This window comes from Rutilus rutilus, assembly GCF_951802725.1.
Source record: "Rutilus rutilus genome assembly, chromosome: 5".
NCBI lineage: Eukaryota > Metazoa > Chordata > Actinopteri > Cypriniformes > Leuciscidae > Rutilus > Rutilus rutilus.
The window spans coordinates 43,882,027-43,901,093 of NC_140213.1; the positions used below are offsets into that span (position 1 = coordinate 43,882,027).

General features: G+C 37.5%; 1 protein-coding gene and 1 long non-coding RNA gene across 3 annotated transcripts in view; one reads left to right on the forward strand and one right to left on the reverse strand.

Annotated features, from left to right (window-relative positions):
- Positions 1 to 7,547: 7,547 nt before the first annotated feature.
- yap1 (Yes1 associated transcriptional regulator) overlaps positions 7,548 to 19,067 on the forward strand; it is a 34,626-nt gene continuing 23,106 nt past the window's right edge. Inside the window, exons 1-2 of one of the 2 annotated variants that reach the window (XM_084409174.1) lie at positions 7,548 to 8,152; positions 11,136 to 11,365. In XM_084409174.1, coding sequence (XP_084265300.1) covers positions 7,952 to 8,152; positions 11,136 to 11,365 — 431 coding nt within the window. In that variant the 5' untranslated portion in view covers positions 7,548 to 7,951. The remainder of the gene's footprint in view (positions 8,153 to 11,135; positions 11,366 to 19,067) is intronic. The other variant, XM_084409175.1, reaches the window with a different exon arrangement.
- On the reverse strand, positions 7,556 to 10,242 carry LOC311290593. The gene is made up of 3 exons (XR_014627413.1): positions 10,085 to 10,242; positions 9,674 to 9,865; positions 7,556 to 9,427 (listed from the first exon to the last, which is right to left on the reverse strand). It is a non-coding gene; the product is annotated as an uncharacterized lncRNA (long non-coding RNA).

Genomic DNA, 19,067 nt, shown 5'->3' on the forward strand with positions numbered 1-19,067 from the left:
GTTGTCATGTCATGTAACCCCTCTGGACAAAGCAGAACGTGTTTTTGATGTTAAAAACATGAGACCCTGGTCAATGGAACGAAAAAAGTCTAGAGACGTGTTTTTTAAATGTTTTAACTTGATTTTAATGCCGTGTCATGCGCGAAACGCAGCAAGACACGAGCGCGATGGTTAAAGACAGTCTAGCGCGCGTTTACGTTAAAAAACAATGGAAAAGTAGCAGTGGAATGGATAACATTCTGTGTGAACAGTCCCAATTCTTTATACAAAACGTACTATTCTACACAATCAATTACTATTTCCAGCAAGGTTTTTAAAAAATAAAAATAGTAGATTTTTGGGGGTTACAAAGTCCTAATAACAATTTGAATGTATTTGGTACATTATCTTTCTAGTGACACTATACTGTAGTTATATAGCTATATTACTTATTGAACATACTTGGTGTCATAAATTTGCATGTTTAATTATTTACTAGTGCCAATTTTTTTCATACAACATTTCTCATTTTTAATCCTAATTATTTAAAACTTTAAATTAGATTTTAAATTTTAATTCAGATGATTTCAGATGTTAGTACCCTACAGTATACACTACTGTCCCAAAGTTTGGTGTCGGTAAGATTTTTTAAATGTTTTTGAAAGAAGTCTCTTATGCTTACCATAGCTGCATTTATTTATTTTTTGTGGAAACTATAAAACATTTTTTGATGGGAAAAAAAGTTTTAGAAAAGCCTTTATTTTATATAAAAATCTTTTGTAACACTAAATGTCTGATAAATTTAATGCTGACATTATTTTTTATTTAAAATAATAAAATATTAAAATGGCTGCATCCAAAATGCTGCCTTCAGAGGATGCATTCCAAGGAAGGAATCAAGGCAGGTACAATGTTGGCTTCACTTCCTGACTTCCTGACTCATCTCATCGATTTCTGAAGGCAGCATAGATGTATCCTTCGCTGCCTTTGATATCCCACAATCCTGTGCTTTCCATTCTGTGACAGTTGAGCTAAAAAATAAAGATGGCATCTGAAAGTTGTGGTTGGTCGTCAGTTTGTGTGTAAATGTAAAAAGTTTTTGACCAACATTTTCCAATTCTGATGTCATTTCTAGTAGAGAGAAATGATTATTGTAGTAATTAAATATTCACTTAGTTTTCACCAAAGCTCGCTCTATTTTGCTGTATTCGTTGCGCTGCCTCAGAAGTCTGTCTGAAATCAGTTTCGTAAGGTGCCTTCATGCTCAAACGCTGCCTGCAAAGTCACTGCCTGATAATGCAGCAAGGCTAAGTTTTCGAAGTTTATGCATCCGAGGGTAGCATTTTTACTTTTTCGGAAGCAGCCTAGATATACAAAGAAGGTGCACGCGTTTACTTTTGGCAAGCTGTTTTTGGCGCCCGATATATATAGCTGCCTGCAAATATGACCACTGAGTGACACTTTCCTTGAAAGGGACTTTGACTAAACTGAACAACCTGTCAAAGTTATTGCAAAAGATTATATTGAGACTTTATAAAATGTTATTGATGAGAACAAAAAGTGACTCTACAAAATGTTAAAACTAACACATAGAATTGTAGCCTACTTACAAAAGAGTGACTTTAAAATAAAATATTTTATTTATTAATTATGTTTTCATTTAATAGAAATACATGTGATTCAGATAAACGTTTGCAATTCGCTTTATGTCGGGTTAAAGAGGTAGGTTATTAAGTGTGCCATCGTCATTTACAAAAGAAAAAGATATAATTTCATGAGCATTCTTGATTGTTTTGTAACCAGTGTTGGGGGAAAAAAAGTAGTGCATTACAATATTGTGTTATTTCCTAAAAAAAAAAGAGAGATGGCAAAAAGTCCCCGGATTCTGAAGTCCGCATACGGATAATGATGACATGACGAATAAAGTAGCCTACGTTCAATTACATTCATACTACACACACTCATACTATATAGAATGTACTTTTTTAGAAAGTATGTCACAAAGTAATTACTTATTCAAATTAAGTACTCAAGAGATGCGATTTTGGACTGAATTGTAATGACGGATGTTGTAAATAAAAGTAGTGTGCTTCTTTACTAGTTGGAAAGTAATCTGATTACATTACTGGTAAGTAACCCCCAACACTGTTAGTAACAAATGTGACCTTTTTTTTTGGAAGAACCACCATTTCCGGTTTCTTTCGACAGGTTGATGTGTTACGCTAACCACTGTCAATTTTCCACTTGAATGATTAACTTGGATAGCAGGCTTACAGGATACCAATGCTCACTCAACCACTCATGCAAAAGAGAAAGAAAAACACCCAGATAACTTCATGCTGCACGGTTTAAGATTCGTCTGCATTCAGTGCCGTTCATCCTGTCAGGTCTCTCTGGGAAGGGCGCAGTCTCTTCTCCGGTCAGCTTGCCTTAGCTTGTTGCAGCGGGTGGAGGAGGTCCCAGCACCTTTGAAGAATTTGGCAGAGATTGCCTTCCCTCTTTGAAATGTGACAAATTGAAATGTATTGCAAGAACACACTTGCTGAACAGGTTTTCAGGTCTATACTGTAGTGTCTAAAGGTAGTTTCTCATGACAGGGGGAGGTTTCCTTTTCTGATAGATTTTATGTGTTTATGTTTCCATTTTCAGGGGTTGATGGAGGGGGAAAGTATTTGGCAAGGCTTCTGCGTTCTCTCGCGAATGTTTTCTGTTCCCCAGAGAAACTTTGAGTTTGCTCGCAAAACCTTTGCGTTCCCTTGCAAAAATGAACGCAAACGTTTTGCGAGCGAACGCAAAAGCATTGCCAAATAACTTTTTTCTCCCATCTCATATTTTTTTTCTTCACCATGTCCCTTTAAGGGCTCCGTATGATTGCGTTCCCCCGAGAAACTGAAGTTTTTGCAAGGGAACGCAAAGTTTCTCGGAGTAACGCAAACATTTTGCGAGCAAATGTAAAAGTTTTAGCGAGGGAACGCAAAGGTTTTGCAAGGGAACGCAAAGTTTCTCGGGGTAACGCAAAGGTTTTGCGAGCGAACGCAAAGTTTCTCAGGGAACGCAAAACATTTAGGCTATGAGAGCACGCAAAAGCATTGACTTATTATTTTCCCTCCCATCTATTTTTTCCACTATATGTCCCCACTATCACCAAATCTGCTCGGAAGAACCGATCTCGAATCGAAGCAGAAATCCTGTTGTGTGTGTGGGGAAGTCGAGGAGAAACGCGCGAACGCTCTGGAGATTGTCACGTGAAACGAAACAATAGCCAATCAGAAAGCGAGCTGACGGAAAATTACCTCCAGCTCGCGGTGTAATACGTAAGTCAATGTTTACTGTCTCCATGACTTAATCTAATAAAAAATCTTTATGACTTAATACATAACCTACTTCGGGTTTATAGTTTTTAAAGCAAACATTCTAAGTGTAATATAGAGTTGCTCGGATATTGGTGCATGCATGGCATATGAGCTCCATTATCATTCTGAACTCGTTTAGGGCCTATTTCACATTTGTATTATGTGAATACAAACAACAGAAAGGGCATGGCAATTTCCTTGTCTTTATTATAACAGGATCAGTCAGCAGTCAGTCAGCTCTTGAAAGATGTTCATGTTATGCAACAAACTATTGCAATTAAACCATAACAGACATAGGCTGAGATTAAGAGATAACTGCAGTTACCATTCAGAGGAATGGCAAACTGTACAGATTGAGTAATGTAGCTTATTAAAGAGATGTGTATGTCGCAACAATATGTAGCCTCCCAACTTATGCCTTAAATGAACACAAGTATAAATAAACACATTACAAAATATGTACACATTACAATTAAAAAAAATATTAAAATGAATAATTTATCAAAGTAATGCTTGTTTAAGGTTGGTAATTATCCATGTAAAAAATGTCAGAGAGAAAATTTTGTCATTTTGTTATTGTAACAATAATTGATTTCATTACTAAATAATACTAAACTTGATTAAGTTTATGATGATACATTTTTTTTTATAATTTCTATTAATTGGATCAGTGTCATTGGCCTATAGAGGGCGCACAAACGCACCCATTTCTATCTATCTATCTATCTATCTATTATACTGTATATGTATATATTATATGTCTATTGTTAACATATGGGAGGAGAGTTATCAAACATTTTTATTTTCAATATTTAATTTATATTTTTTATCAATGGCTTTGGCACATTTAGCCTTAGCATTCTCTAAACTGTAAGTGCAGTTGTCACAACAGTTTGCTGGAACATCAGAACTCTGTTGCATGTCTGTAAAATGTAGTAACTCACCCCAAATATTGAATTCATGCTTCAAAACCTAGATATTGTGTCAGTAAATCGGCCAATGCCACCAAAATAAAAAGTGTTTTTGTCATCATGAGAGCCACGCTGGTCAAAATGTTGTTTTATGGAAATATATAAATGTCATGTTTTTTTCTACTTTTTTGTTGACACTGACTGTACTATACAAGAATGTCAGTTTTATCTATCCGAATGAGATACAGATTTTAGGTAAAGATTTACTGTGAAAAGTCAATACTGTACACAAAAAGAAAATGAACATTGTTTTTATACAGTCATTTATTTTTGTTGAAATGTGTTACATGTAAGCATTTTTACACCCCTTACCACCAGCACGCATTCTTACATCTTCAGTCTGCATGCAACACATTTCTACAAAGATAAATGTACTGTAAATACAAATGTATTCATGCAGTCCTGCTGTAGCCGCTGCTGTTTAGGTTTGTGATGTTCCTCCATGTTCAAATATTGTAAACTGTCAGCAAACTCATATGATTCCAAACTTGATTGGTTGATTGGTATTGTGATTTCTATTTCATTACAATGGCAGGCCACTTGCCAATTTAGCAGACATTACAAAGATAGCATGTCAGATATATTTATGGAATATATTCATGCATGTCTGAGAGATTTTGATAACTGAATGGATGGTTTTGCGCGTGATAGCTCACACAATGAAAAAAAAAAAAAAAAAGTAAGACGTTGTGAAGAGTTTGACAATTTCACTGAAAATCAGCTCATCAGATTTAAACAGCAAGTTATTAAGATTAATCTGATCAGATCCGAACTTATTGTTTTGAGAGAGAAAAAAAAATATGATTCAAGAATTGAGTTAAAGCAATTGAGCCTGCAGTTTTACAATCCTAAAACCACTGACAAACGATTTTGTTCAATAAGTTCTGTTTCTCGTGTAATACTCATGTCAACAATTGTCACAGGCTTGGAGATGTTGGGACATGTTGACTAAATGATGGAGTTACCCTCAGGACAGCTCGGTGGGTGGTCTCTCCCAGGGCCGGCCGGTAGACCCCCGAACAAACCTCTAATACTGTCATTCAGGATATTTACCACTCTGTATGTGTATCTTGTATGCACAGGATAATCAAATTGAGGCAGCAACATATTTTCATTAAACATAAATAAACCGCAACTAATTAGGAGTATCATGTGTTACATGATGCAAATGTTCAAACATAAAGAGACTGTAATGCTGTGCACTGAAACACAAGGGGAGACCGGAGAGAATTTTGTTGAGTCATCACTGTAAAAACATATATGATCAATAAGTTATGAAAACATGTTTTTATATTGCTTTAACTCATCAAAATAAGTTAAAACTTTTTTTAGTTTTTCAGTTATACAGGACAAGATTCAACTCATTTTTTAAGTCAGTTTAATGTAATTTAAGTTGAAAATCAAAACATCCAAGTTGATTGTAGCTACTTAAAAATTTTAAGGCAGCAACTTTTTTTAACAGTTTTGTTCTGTACGTCTAAAAATTGTCTAAATACGTCTAAAATACAAATTAATGCAGATTAGAAATATTTATCACAAAACTAAGTACAAAGAGTGTTTTACATATTTTAGAGAAAGCATGATATTTTTAAATGTTATGCTTCACTGTAAAAAATTATATGATCAATAAGTTATGACAGCTATTTTTTTTTACATTGCTTTAACTCATCAAAATAATTTCAGGTATTTTCTACTTTTTTATATAAATTATACAAGATTCAACTCATTTTTTTCAAGTCAGTTTAATGTAATTTAAGTTGAAATGACTTAAAGTTGATTATACTTAAAATTTTAAGGCAGCAACTTTTTTTTTTTTACAATGTTGAATTATTCTGGTAATGAAAAGTACTTGTTCAAATACATCCCCATTAATTTTTAGCATTTTAATTCAAAATGGCGAAGCTATAGGAAATATTTAAGTTCAAAACAGCAACAATTTTTTTTTGAAAAATAAAAATAAAAAATAATTGAAAACTAATACAGCCTAATTATAAAACAGAAGAAAAGCTTCTGATCTTAAAAGGGTTCTGTCAGCTGCTGGGATCATTTTATGAATTTAGTTTTAATTAATTGTTTTTGTTTTGACTTAAACAGCTCGTAAACATACTTAATCACACAAAAAAAATTAAATAACATTTTTCTTGTATGCCGCATTACGCGTTCTTTAAAATCGAGTCAAGTCTAAACTGAACCCTGTCACAGACTTACATGACCACAATTAAATTGAAACTTTTTCCTCACATTTTTTTGTTTTTGTTTTGTTTTGTTCTGTAAATCCTTACTGAACACAGAGTCAGTCAGAAGGGTGGCGATCAAGTAGTGATTTCACAACACTCATAAATGATGGTGTTTCAACCCACCCAGTTTATGATCATTAATATGGAGATAATTCAGAGCAGAATCTAAATGACAAGGGAATGACAAAAACCACACACATAATGTGGTTCATTATATATGGCTTGCAGAGACTGTTCATGTTAGGGCTGGATATTGGTTGGCTGGTTAAAAAAAAAGAGAGAGAAAAGTACAAAGTAACTTTTTTAATCCATTCATCATGCTCTTACAGTTCCCGCAGGGGATTAAAAGGGCTTCATAATCAGTCACTCAATGTTAAATGTATGGGAAAAGAGCTGGCCTCAGTCTTGACAAAATGATTTCTCAATGGAACGGGAAGGCTCATTTACATAACAATTATGGGAACTGCATGGAACTACTTTTCTGCGGCTTTCTACATAATGAAAGACAATTTATTTCTTTATTCATAAGGAAGCGAGCGCTTGAACTTCACTGGTGTATTTTTGTATAAAGATATTTATTCCATGGTGTGTGACACTTCATCGCAAAGCTTAAATATGAATAAAAAATTGTGAAACCCCCCTAAAAACACACACAAAACAACCTTGTATGACCACTTTATTATAAAAGAAAAGAAAATTTGCTGTGTCATGATGATTGTTTTATTATTATTATTTTAAGCCTATTTAGTGACGCACATTAAGATATGAAAATATTTATAAAAATGTTTTAGCGTGAAATAAACGATGGTTATATAAGACAATAGCAGATATATAAGTACTTTATACTTTATTATTAAAATACTTATGCTTGGAGTATAAATATGTATCATGGGCCCCCCCACACACACAGAAGGAACTCGTGTTGCTTTAAAGGCCCTTGCTTAAGCCCCGCCCCTCTGAGTCAGCGGTCACATGACTCATAAAGTTTGATGTCCTGCCCAAACTTTCAGAAGTTGAGCGAAGAAAAAAAAAAAAGTTAGTTAGGTTAGTGAGAGGGCTGTGATTTTCAAAGCGCAGGACAGTCACTACCAATGTCTGCGTTAGAAGAGCTGTAAACTTTTAGGGAAGTCACACGAACAGCGATTTTAAAGAGCTCAGACACTTTATAAAAAAAGTTTAAAGGATAAAGTTCAGTAGATATGCTTGTTTCCACATATATTGGGGTGTTTTTGGGAAGAAGAAAAACACTGCGTTGCCTACTTTTTTTCGCAAGGCTTGGATAATTAATAAAGTGGACGGACAGAAAACGGCTGTTTGGATCTAATTTTTCGCCGTTTTATGGTTGCAGTCAACTTTCCTGTTTACACTATTTCGGTCGGATAGAAAGAAGAGCTCTATTTTATTCGGAGTCATGGATCCGAGCCAGCACAACCCTCCTGTCGGCCATCAGATCGTCCATGTTCGGGGAGACTCCGAGACCGATCTGGAGGCTCTTTTTAACGCTGTGATGAACCCGAAAAACACCATCGTCCCCCCTTCCGTGCCGATGAGGATGAGAAAGCTGCCAGACTCATTCTTCAAGCCGCCAGAGCCAAAGTCCCACTCCAGACAAGTAAGACCACCCCACAGAAACCACAAACTATTTCCACAAACTTTTCCTGCGGCTGACACTGCAACTGGCGCGCGCACAGTTTCACGCGACTTTTTCAGTCTGCAGTTCGACGCGTCAGATTATTATCGGGCGTTTAGATTTTTTTTATTGTTTATTTTTTTATTGCATGAACAAAGAACAGCGAGGACTGCATTAAGGAAAAATAAAGTATCTACTGATATTATGTGACAGCAAGTTATGACCAAAGTAAATAATAATAGCCTAATATTAATTTCAATAAAACTAAACAACAGAGTAGTAGCCTACTCAGTCAGACCATAAAAGCCATAATGCGTTAGAAATGTAGCCAGTGTGAACGACTAAAGCAACCAACTGCTCCACAGAAAAAATAGCTCAATTAGTTATCGTTAAGTAGGCTATACTGCTAACCTGAAACATAGTTTGATCTAATACATGTTTATTAAAAATCTCAATAGCATAATTGGCTAATTCTCTAGCTCTGTTTGAATTTGGTGCCAGTTTGGCTGTACCCTACAGTGACGGTGATACATATTAGACTACTTTGTCAAATAATTGTGTAGCCTACTTATAGGGCTTAAATGTATTGACTAACTGTACAAAGTAATTCAAGTTACTGTCAAACGATAAGATCAATTTCCAGGTTTGATTTCTGTAGGCCTAGGTAGCCGAAATATTACACTTCATCCAACTTTCTTTTAGTTGTGTGTTATATAAATCATTCCGTTACTGTTTTACAGAGGTTAAACCTCCTTGCATAAAACGATTCGGTGAATGAGTGAGCTTTTGGAATGATTCGGACTGAATCACAAAACGATTCAGACCATATGCTAACCCGCTTGACCAGTTCAGTGAAAAGAACCGACTCAAACGAGTGATTCCTTTCGGTAGTTGTGATCTTGTGATTCTAAACAGCCGAGTTCAGTGTTCTGTTCATTACAATTCCATCACTGACCTTTACATTTATCGCTTTGTCTTTTGATGAAACATTTTGCCTGCTGAACACTTTGCATTTTCACAAGAATGGCGAAACGGTCCGTTTTATAGTTCATAGTTTAGTTTATTAACAATATGCGGGTTATATTTTTTTGTTTCCAGCACTTGTGCCACAAGGGAAGATACTTAAATCGTTCGGCTATCGTTTGAAGCTTAAAAAAAGTTTTACAACATAAACAACAAAAAGGGTTAACAACAAAAGTAATCGAGTTTTCTCGATCTTGGAATCACATCTCGCGCATGCGCACACGGTGAGTTGTGCTGAAAAGTTACTCCAGGAGGCGATATATTTTTTTTCCCAGGATGGTAGGGGAAGACTCATGAATATTCATTAGGGAAGTCATCCCTGATTGGTCTTAACCCAGTGACGGGTAGGTTTAGGGGCGGGGTTAGGGGTTGGTCATCAGACCCCCAATGACGGTTAGGTTTAGGGGTGGGGTTAGGGGGTAGCTCATCAGGCCAATCAGGAATGACTTTCCTAATGAATATTCATGAGTCTTCCCCTACCATCCTGGGAAAAAAAATATCGCCTCCAGGACAGCCTGTTTCCTACTTAGCTCCTCCTAAAGTCTGCAGCGTAGGCCACATCCGTTTCTTAACCTTTTGTTATTGTCAAATAAGCTGATAAAACTAATGAAAACAACACTCTGCTATGATTCAAGAGGACAGAAATGCCCTTGTGTAAAAAAAAAAAAAAATCTGTTGTTTTGTACGTTTCCATGTTTGATATTTCTATTCAGGTTGGAAATAAGTTTTCTTGTCATTATCCTAGTTCATATGCACTTTGACTTTTACTTTATTCACTGGAAAAACTGACTAATTTCCTATACTTTTCCAACCCATAGTTTAAAACATGCAACATTGCAAACTATGTTATTAATGTTATTTGCATTATATTTTGTTCTCTGGGGGGGGGACTTGTACATGCAATACATTTGCAGATTTTTTCCCCCTCATGTTTCCTTTAAAAAGTTATAGGCTAGTTGAGAAGAGTGATTAAAGTTACAAAGAATGTTCACAGTAACAAATTCTACACATGGAGGACTTTTATGGCATCAAGAAAACAGATGTGACATAAAAAGGAAAGAAAACAAAAATTCATAAAGAATAATGCTTTAACGATTAGCCTACCTCGTGATATTTATCAAGATTAATGAATGCATTTATGTACTGTATTGTATTGCAACCCTAATTTCTCTTATCATTTCAGCAGAAGTATAAGAGGAAAAAATATATTTAGTATAATGACCTTTGCAATGGTGCATATTACATGTGTATGTGTTCTTGGTGTTGTGTGTATATGTGACTTCAAAATTGGTCTTCTGAATATTTAGGTTTAGACATAAGCCTCTTTGCTTTTTAAAGGGATATTTCACCGCTGGAAAGATGAATGTGTATTTAAATTGGGTCATTTATGTAGTAGAAATGTGAAATTATTTTAGAAGTTGGTGCCTTCTAGACTGAGAAAAGCCAGAAAATGTATTTTTGGATCATGTGGATGAAAGACAACAACTCCCAGAATGCACTTGCTTCGCTGCCCTATGAGGCCACGCCCAAGCCACGCCCACCGGTTACAGAGGGCAGTATCGGAAGAAATGATACAACTAGGCTACTAGTCGACTCGAAACTGAAAAGACGGCGTTTTATCGTGAGATCCCCCTATGGGCGGGTTGAACACATGCGGGACGAGCTCCTCCTACTGGCTGGAGTCTCTCGCCTCTAGACAAAAAAACCTCTGATGATGCTAAATGACGATTTTTGCGTCACCTGAAGTTTTCTTCCAGAAACACAATCCAGAAATCTCTCGTCTCAGGGGGACATGAGAGAGGCAAGCACGGCCATTCCACAATACTACCGGGTTTCTACCGATACAAGGCTTAATGCTAATCAGTGAAATATCCCTTTAAGAGACTTATTGCTTGTAGGCTTTTTGCTTCCAATGTAATCCTAATCCTCTATCCCTCTACAGGCCAGCACAGATGCAGGTACCGCTGGCACCCTCACGCCCCAGCACGTCAGGGCACACTCCTCTCCGGCCTCCCTGCAGCTGGGTGCCGTTTCCCCTGGCACGCTGAGCAGCATGGGTCCTGCCCCACCTCAGCACCTCCGCCAGTCCTCGTACGAGATACCCGATGATGTGCCACTGCCCCCAGGTTGGGAGATGGCCAAGACCCCTTCGGGACAGAGATACTTCTTAAAGTAAGTTGTCATGCTTGATGTGGCAACATTGTTTGGGTTGTCTTTTGAATTGGTAAGGCATTGTTGTCCTTTAGATTGGGGTTACAGAGATGGTATAATGATCCGTAATCCGTATGAATTGAGTGGTTTAATCCAAGTCTTCTAAAGAGACACTGTATATGATGGTTTTTATTCACATTTAAACATTGATCAGCAAACATGCATAGACCACATCAAATATGGAAAATGGAAGCTCAACCACACTTGACTGACACGCAAGAATACATTTGCAGTTTTTGCGGAAGCTCAAACATCCTGGCGTGACATCATTGAGCCTCATTGGTTCTTGCACGTCATGCAAACATGCTTGAGCTTCTGTTTACCAAATTTGAGTGCTCTATGTATGTTCGCTAGCTGCTTTTACATGGACCCTAATAATCCGATTGTAATCGGTCTAGTAGCACAGTTGGAATGTATTGGCCAAATCAGATTAAAATTTAATTTGGATTATAAGGGGTGCTTTAAACCTTTCCTAATCCGAACGAGAGGACATGTAAGCGCTTGATCGGAATGAAACCCGAAACTGGAAAGTACTGCGCATGTGCAGTGACGTAGAAATGGCACGTTGACATATGACGCGTGGAACGAGCTGATGTTGTTTTTAAATATAGTGTCATGAATGAGTGTCGTGTCATTCTAAAATTCTCCTTCCACTCATCGTCTTTAAAGTGGAGCAGGACAACGTCCCATCAGTCCTCGTTTCAGACTCTCATCCACAGATGGGCGCTGGAAGGGGCGTTTTTATTGCTTGATAAATATAAGCAGCGCGGCACAAACGGTTCATGTGCTCGTCGTCTCCTATTTAGGACCCGAAATAGATAACGACAAAGAAAGCTCTTAATACCAAAGAAAAGAAGCAATATTGGAGAATGTTTAGGGGAAACTATATTTGTGCACATCAAAAAATCTATTCCGATTTGAAGTTTGTGACATAAACGTGCACATCAACCTGATCACTTTATTTAGCGTTCGCGTGTAACACTACGTTCGGATTCATCATCGGAATCGAAACAAAAGATGTCCATGTAAACGTAGCTATTGATCAATGTTTATATATTTTTGGGTGGACTAACCCTTTGAGTTTGCAGTGCTGCCAGTCATTTTAGAAATGGAAGACTTGTTACATGTATTTTAGTTGACAAAAAGTCTTTCAAATGTTGTTTTGAACGATAGCTACATTTTGAAAGTGTCTCCAGCTTTCATATGCAGATGAAAGCTCATTTTTGATCAAAAATCCCAATAAGGAATCGTTTTTTCCAGCTGGTTTATAGTTTCTACTACATTGTGTTAGCTTGTGTGCCAAGGTTTCCTTCTCTCTGTGTGTGTGTGGGTACTTAGAGCTTCTGCGGATTGGGTTTCAGAGGGGAACAAAGGCCCAGTGTAGCAGCGTAGAACGAGCGGAGGACGGGCCGGCCTGGTAAACTCATCTGCCTAGCCGCAGAAGCCTGTCCACAGGACGCAGGAACATATTTAAGGAGTACATTGTGTCTTTTTGATATGTCCTATTCAAATTCTTATTTATTTAATAGCTGCTATATTAGGGCCGAATTTTTGAATGCAAAGTTTCTGGGATGTCTGGATCTGTGACCCTCTGACCAATAGCTTCTAGACAAACATGATTAGTCTCCAATTTACTATGATAAAACGGAGAGCTTTTAAAACCAGATGTTTAGAAGAGGAACATCTGGAGAACATCTGCTTCATTTGGACCAGATCTCCAGGAGTTGTGCAATAGGGGGTTGAGGGACAGGAAGGGGAAAACGCCATTTGTGTAGACGGCTCACAAGACCAAGGCTGATGTTTTGGAAATGTTGCAACTGTTAATGCATCCAACAATGAGGACTGACTGAACCTTAAGACTCGCCTCCAAATTTAGTCTGGTAGTTCTCTCTCCTCAATGCAAAAATAAAGCATGTTTTTTTTTTAGCAAAGATTGAGACATAGGCTACTCACACTGCTGCCTTTCTGAGTGGACGGTGTACGAGCACACATGAACGTCTCTTCTTGTCTGTACAACCCCCTCCTTCTTAACTTCTCTTTGTTTGAGAAATGCAGGCTCATTTTATTTATTGTCTTATTGTTGTTGACTCCAGCTTTGTTTGTGCATAACTTTCCCACAGGAAGTTGACAGCGATTCCTCATTTTTTTAGCGATCATATTACTGTCAGAAGTCTTTGAGCGTCATGAGTGTTGTTTCTAAGACAGTGTGTCGGATTAAAAATAGTCCAACTTTAAAATGGGTCTTGAGACCCTGGCGTTTGTTCCACTTCAAGAACGAATCTGATTCAGGTCAGGTGAATCTGAAACCTATTTTTGAGCATTATTTCTATGGGCCGGGACACACTGTTTTTTGAGCGTCATTCGACTTAGTTTTTTTGTGTGTTCTGCACCGTTGGCTCTAGTCGGACAGCTTAGGTTTTTTGGGGCATGTTGAATCAGCGTTGCGCCGTTGGTGAGGGAACTGATTGGCTGTTTAGCTTAGCGAACGAGTCGGTGCAGGAGAATAAAAGCGAAAGTGATGAATGCGAGCAAGTTATAGTTTTGGTTTCCCTTTTTGAATGGCGAAGATAGACTATTGACACATGCTGATATAGTCAGATATTTACAGAACGCACATGCTAGTTGACAGTCGCCTTTAGTCCTTTTGGTGTGTTCAAGCGCAGCTTTTTGGGAACGCATTAACCAAACAAAAATGTGCAACACATAACTCATGTGATTTTTGCCTCAACTGTAGATGTGATTGGATAACTGGACTATCGTATCGCATCTCAAATGTTGGTTTGGTCATTCTGAAATGCCTGTCGTCAAAATGATTTGGTTTAATTCCCTTCCAGAAGCGTCTCGCATGATTGCGTTCATAAACACCAGCATCCGAAAGCAAGATAACATGACAGTGTTTATTGGGTTTCGTCTGACGTTATGAGATCCAAGTAATTTATGAAGTATGAAAAAAAGCACACAGTTGCTTCCCCGATTGCTGCAACTTCCATTTTTATTTCAGATATTTTGCGGCAATTTCCCAGGAAGTGACGATTTTGTTCGTTTTTGTTGAGTTTGCACACAAGTTAAATTTGCAACTTTGGATTGAAACATAGCTTTCATCTTAATAAACATGGTCAATCTGGTCAGTGGTGAATTTTTCTGGCAAATTATAGATTAACGTTTATGAAATTTACAAATCATATTTTTACTTTTTTTTTCTTTTTCTGCTAAATATAGATTAATTTAGCAAATTCATAGCATGTTGAATAATTCTGTTTCTTTGCGACTCTCGTTGCACACTGAAAAGTGTTTGATTGAAGTGAAGTGATTGAATCTAGAATCACTAAGAGGCTTCAGGAAGCTTGTCCAGGAAAACAGAAACATACTCCTATTTATAATCAGGACCTCTTCAGATGAGGGGTGGTGACAGGGCTGTGAGCCAACCTGTTTGAAACCATAACAAGCTCACATTACTTTCAGGTGACCACTACTGTTCTGCACATATAAGACCCTCACGCAAGTCTTTTTCTCCTAAGGCCAGAGATTTCATTAGAGAGCATATATTTTACCATTCATTTCGGTTGCAGTCAGATAAGCAGATGGCTGTGTGTGTGTGTGAAGTATCCCGACGGCTCTCTCATTCAGCCACATGTGAGTCACACAGCTAAATGAAGTCTCCGTTTCAGCATGAATGAAAGTGCAGTTTGTGAATCCGCTCAGTAGAGCTAAAGTAGAGAGAGAGAGAGAGCATGAGAGGTGTGCTTTATTCATCCAGTGACACTCATGTGACCCGGTCAGATATAGACAAACAAACAAGATTGAGTGACTCTGAACATACAGTAAAAGATCCATCGCATTAAAGCTAGTTAGATTTTAGCCGTGAACGGTTACACTGTAACCTTTTTGTCCTCCTATATTTAGTTCAGCCTTTGCTCAGGCCTCAGTGGTGTCCCGTGACACTTTGATAGCGGGACGAAAATGACAGGAAGCACAAAGCTATCAGAAGTCGTAATCAACCTGCAACACCCAGTCATTTGAAGACCGTTTCACTGCCGCCTCAAAAGCCCGGGATTATAGGGAACAAGTTCTGTGGCGCTTCCAGATGTTTGTTGTTGAGCTTCCTGAGAATTCCCAAAAAAGTAAATAAAGGTCTTAAAAGGTTTTTTTTTTTTTTTTTTTTCACAGTGATGCCATTGAAGAACCATTTTAGGTTTCTACAAAGAACCTTTAAATTAACAGTTTTAATATTTTAATAATCTAAAGAACCCTTTTTCCACTAAAAAGAACCTTTTCTGGAATTGAAAGGTTCCATGGATGTTAAAGGTTCTTCACGGAACCATCAATGCCGATACAGAACCTTTGTTTTTAAGAGTGTACTTTATTTTCTAGAAAACAAGTTAAAACAAACATAAATTATAGTTGCATTCACTATAAATAACATTAATTATAAACGCCAAGCTTAAACGCATTTATTTAAGGCAAAACGGAAACCATGCAATGCACATTTTAAGTGCGTGACATTAATTGCATTATATATAAATTGCATTATATTGCATTAATTGTCACTTTGTAATAAAGTCGCTGCCTGATTCAGTAAATATGGTACATTGTTGAGTGTTGTCAGCTCGATAACAATTGTCATTCCAGTCAGCAGTGCATTTTATTTAATCTTCTGGCAAATTATATTATTTATGATATTTACAGATCATTTACCCTGATTCTTTGCAACTCTTGTTTCACAGGTTAAAAAGTTATAGCCTAGTTTTTTTTCTTTGAGGTTGGTCTCTATCTCCTGTTTTTCTCCTCTTGTCTTCCTGCTTTCATTATTAACCCTGTGGAAGACAGAAGTGGGAAAGGTCAACATGATGTGTTGACCTCTCCTCTCTTTCCCTTTTTCTCCAACAGTTTACTGTGAGCTTTCATTTATAATAGACTCGGACCGTGGGGAAGGGGGGGCTCAGGGCGGTTGAGGGTCATCTTGTTTAGTTCTCGCCTGCCTGTTTTTTGGGACCCCAGGAGGAGGGGGGGGGGTTAAGTTCACAGGGCATTAACACTGAGACCAGGGTCATAAACTAATGAAGGATTCTAATTTGGAGAATGTGGCCAAATAGAGGGGCTAATCAGTGTTTCCGTTGTCTTATTAAAGCCAGGAATCAGTGGGGGGATTCAGCCCACGGGCGGGCGGCCCTAGCCGAGAAGGGCCCTCAGGGATGTGGACCCCTGCTATCACGGGGATTAGACCCTCTGATGGGAACCCCCGCCCGCTTTAAAACATGCTGCTTTCAATTACTATACAAAGGTGCGTCTCAGTCTTTCCTGAAGGCAAAAGTTGCGCATACATGCATTTACACTTTAGCGATTGTTGCAAACGTCTTTCTTGTGTAGATATGTGGTGAAATATGGCGGATAAGGTGAATTTTGAAAAGATCTACCATTTGCTAGGAGTTAAAGGACGTGACCCGTCATTAGAGTGTGAGGGGACCTGGTGGTGATAGTAAATGTGTGGTGTTAAGTGATTTAATGAGCGCTGTTTGGTTTTTGCAACTTACTCTACCACAGTGTGGCCTCAAGCTCTGTAAACTAAAAATGGCCCCCTTGTTTCCTTCCGTCTGTCTGCTCCCACCATGGTGGGTTTTTCCTTTCTTTTCTTTTCTTTTCTTTTTTTCTTTTTTTTTTTTTGGGAAGGAGGTGAGCATGATTTGACAAACTGGAAAAACACAAGAGCACATGATCGCAGGGCTTCCCTTGAATGTATTTCATTAGGACTCTTTTTATTACTTGTGGTTGATGGCTGTAACTTGCAAAATCCCATGCAAACACCGTTAGAGATGCACAATATATCATTATTATTTTGGTTACTGGATGATTTTAGAGGTTGTTTTTAATATGTAGTTATTGAATATTTCATTGTGCATGCTCAGTACCTTTTATTTTTACATTTGGTTTACCTTTGCTGTCATCTAACACTCAATATTTAAAAGCACTAATAATGGAAAAACACTTAAATTTAGTCTTTAGCTAATCTCAAAATTATTAGTTTTGTGAGCCCTAAATTCACTTTATTTAAGTTTTAGTTTACTTTTATTATGATGAAATAGTATGTAATTTTAATGTTGGCCATAACATGAGAATACTAGTGCTGTCAAATTGACTAATCGCAACTAACATCAAAGTTTGTGTTTTTAAAAGAAGTCTTCAAGCATGCATTTATTTGATCAAAAATACAGGAAAAACGTTAATATTGTGAAATATTATTACAATTTAAAACGATGGTTTTCTATTAAAATCTGTGACGCAATGGCACTATTTTCTGCTTGAATCATTTTCCTGTTATCGCTGTAAAGCTGCTTTATAGCAGTCTGTATTGTATAAAGCGCTATATAAATAAAGGTGACATGACTTGACTATTGACCAGAATTTTAATATCAGTGCTCCAATGAAAACAAACAGCAAAGTTTTTTTTTTTTTTTAAGAGAGCATGTGTATTATGAGCAGGCGACACGCACACAGGCTTTTGTCCTAGCTTTAGCAGTACCGTAGTAAAATGTGTGCTCCTGGAAGCGTTACATGTCCAAACACACACTGCTAGCTTAGACAGTCTTTGTTATTGAGTGCTGCAGTCTTCTGGGGTGGCCTGTTTTCTTTTGGATTTTCCTCAGACACTCAAACTCCATTTTCTCTGGCCAGTTGGGAAAATATTTGCTTTTCTGCCTTTTCCCCCCTTCTCTGAAAGGATGTATAGGCTAAATTCACATCCGTCTCAATTTCGAAACGGTTCATTGGGGTGTTACGGGCAAAATATAGACGTGGCGGGATTGTGAGGAGTTTTGTGTTCATGTGATTTTAACTTTATCTTCCGCCACTCCTGTCTGTGTTTAAATCCGCTCAACGGGAGGCTCGGTGTGAATCACGCTGTGTTGACTTGCACCCTTGTATGTGTGAGTTTGTAGCAGGCATGTTATGTACTGCTTTTGGCCGTCTCTTTGATGGCTAACGGTTTAGCCATCTGGGACAGGCCTCTCTTCCTAGCTCCATTTGTAGCACATTTGTGTGGAGGACGGGTGAAGGGAGGGAAAGTTTGCTATTGCAAATGTGATCAACATCACACGGAGAGGCTGTCCTTCCCACAAACCCAGACCACAATCATACTTTTGTTTCATGCATGATCAAGGCCTTTGTATAGGCCTATCTCCTAGAGTTGGACGGTATAATGCTGGTAAATACTGTGTGACGGACGGGAGAAATTTTGTTATACTGTTAATATGTCGTACTGCAGTAGATATCAGTAGACAGGACTGCTTAATGTTGTTTTGATGTGAGCGCAACAAAGAGATACAAAACAGTGTCTCAAACGAGTCACGAATCAGTGTTTTTTTAACTATTTTACTAATAATAATAATTAATAGTTATATTTAACTATTTTACGACAAGCGTGACTCAGAATTCAGTATCATTTTAAAATGATAGTTTTACTATTTTGAGCCTTTGTGCTTAATTCAGCTGTTACATATAGTAATAATTGAATAATTTTGGTTTGTGTCCATCAGGTTATAAATAAATGACAGTCTAATCAAATGAGATGAAGTATGCCCCCCTAATTTTAGATATTCAAATCACAATATTACACATATAATTCACATTTGAGCCTAAATTGACTTCTGAACTAATTGTACTCCAAGTC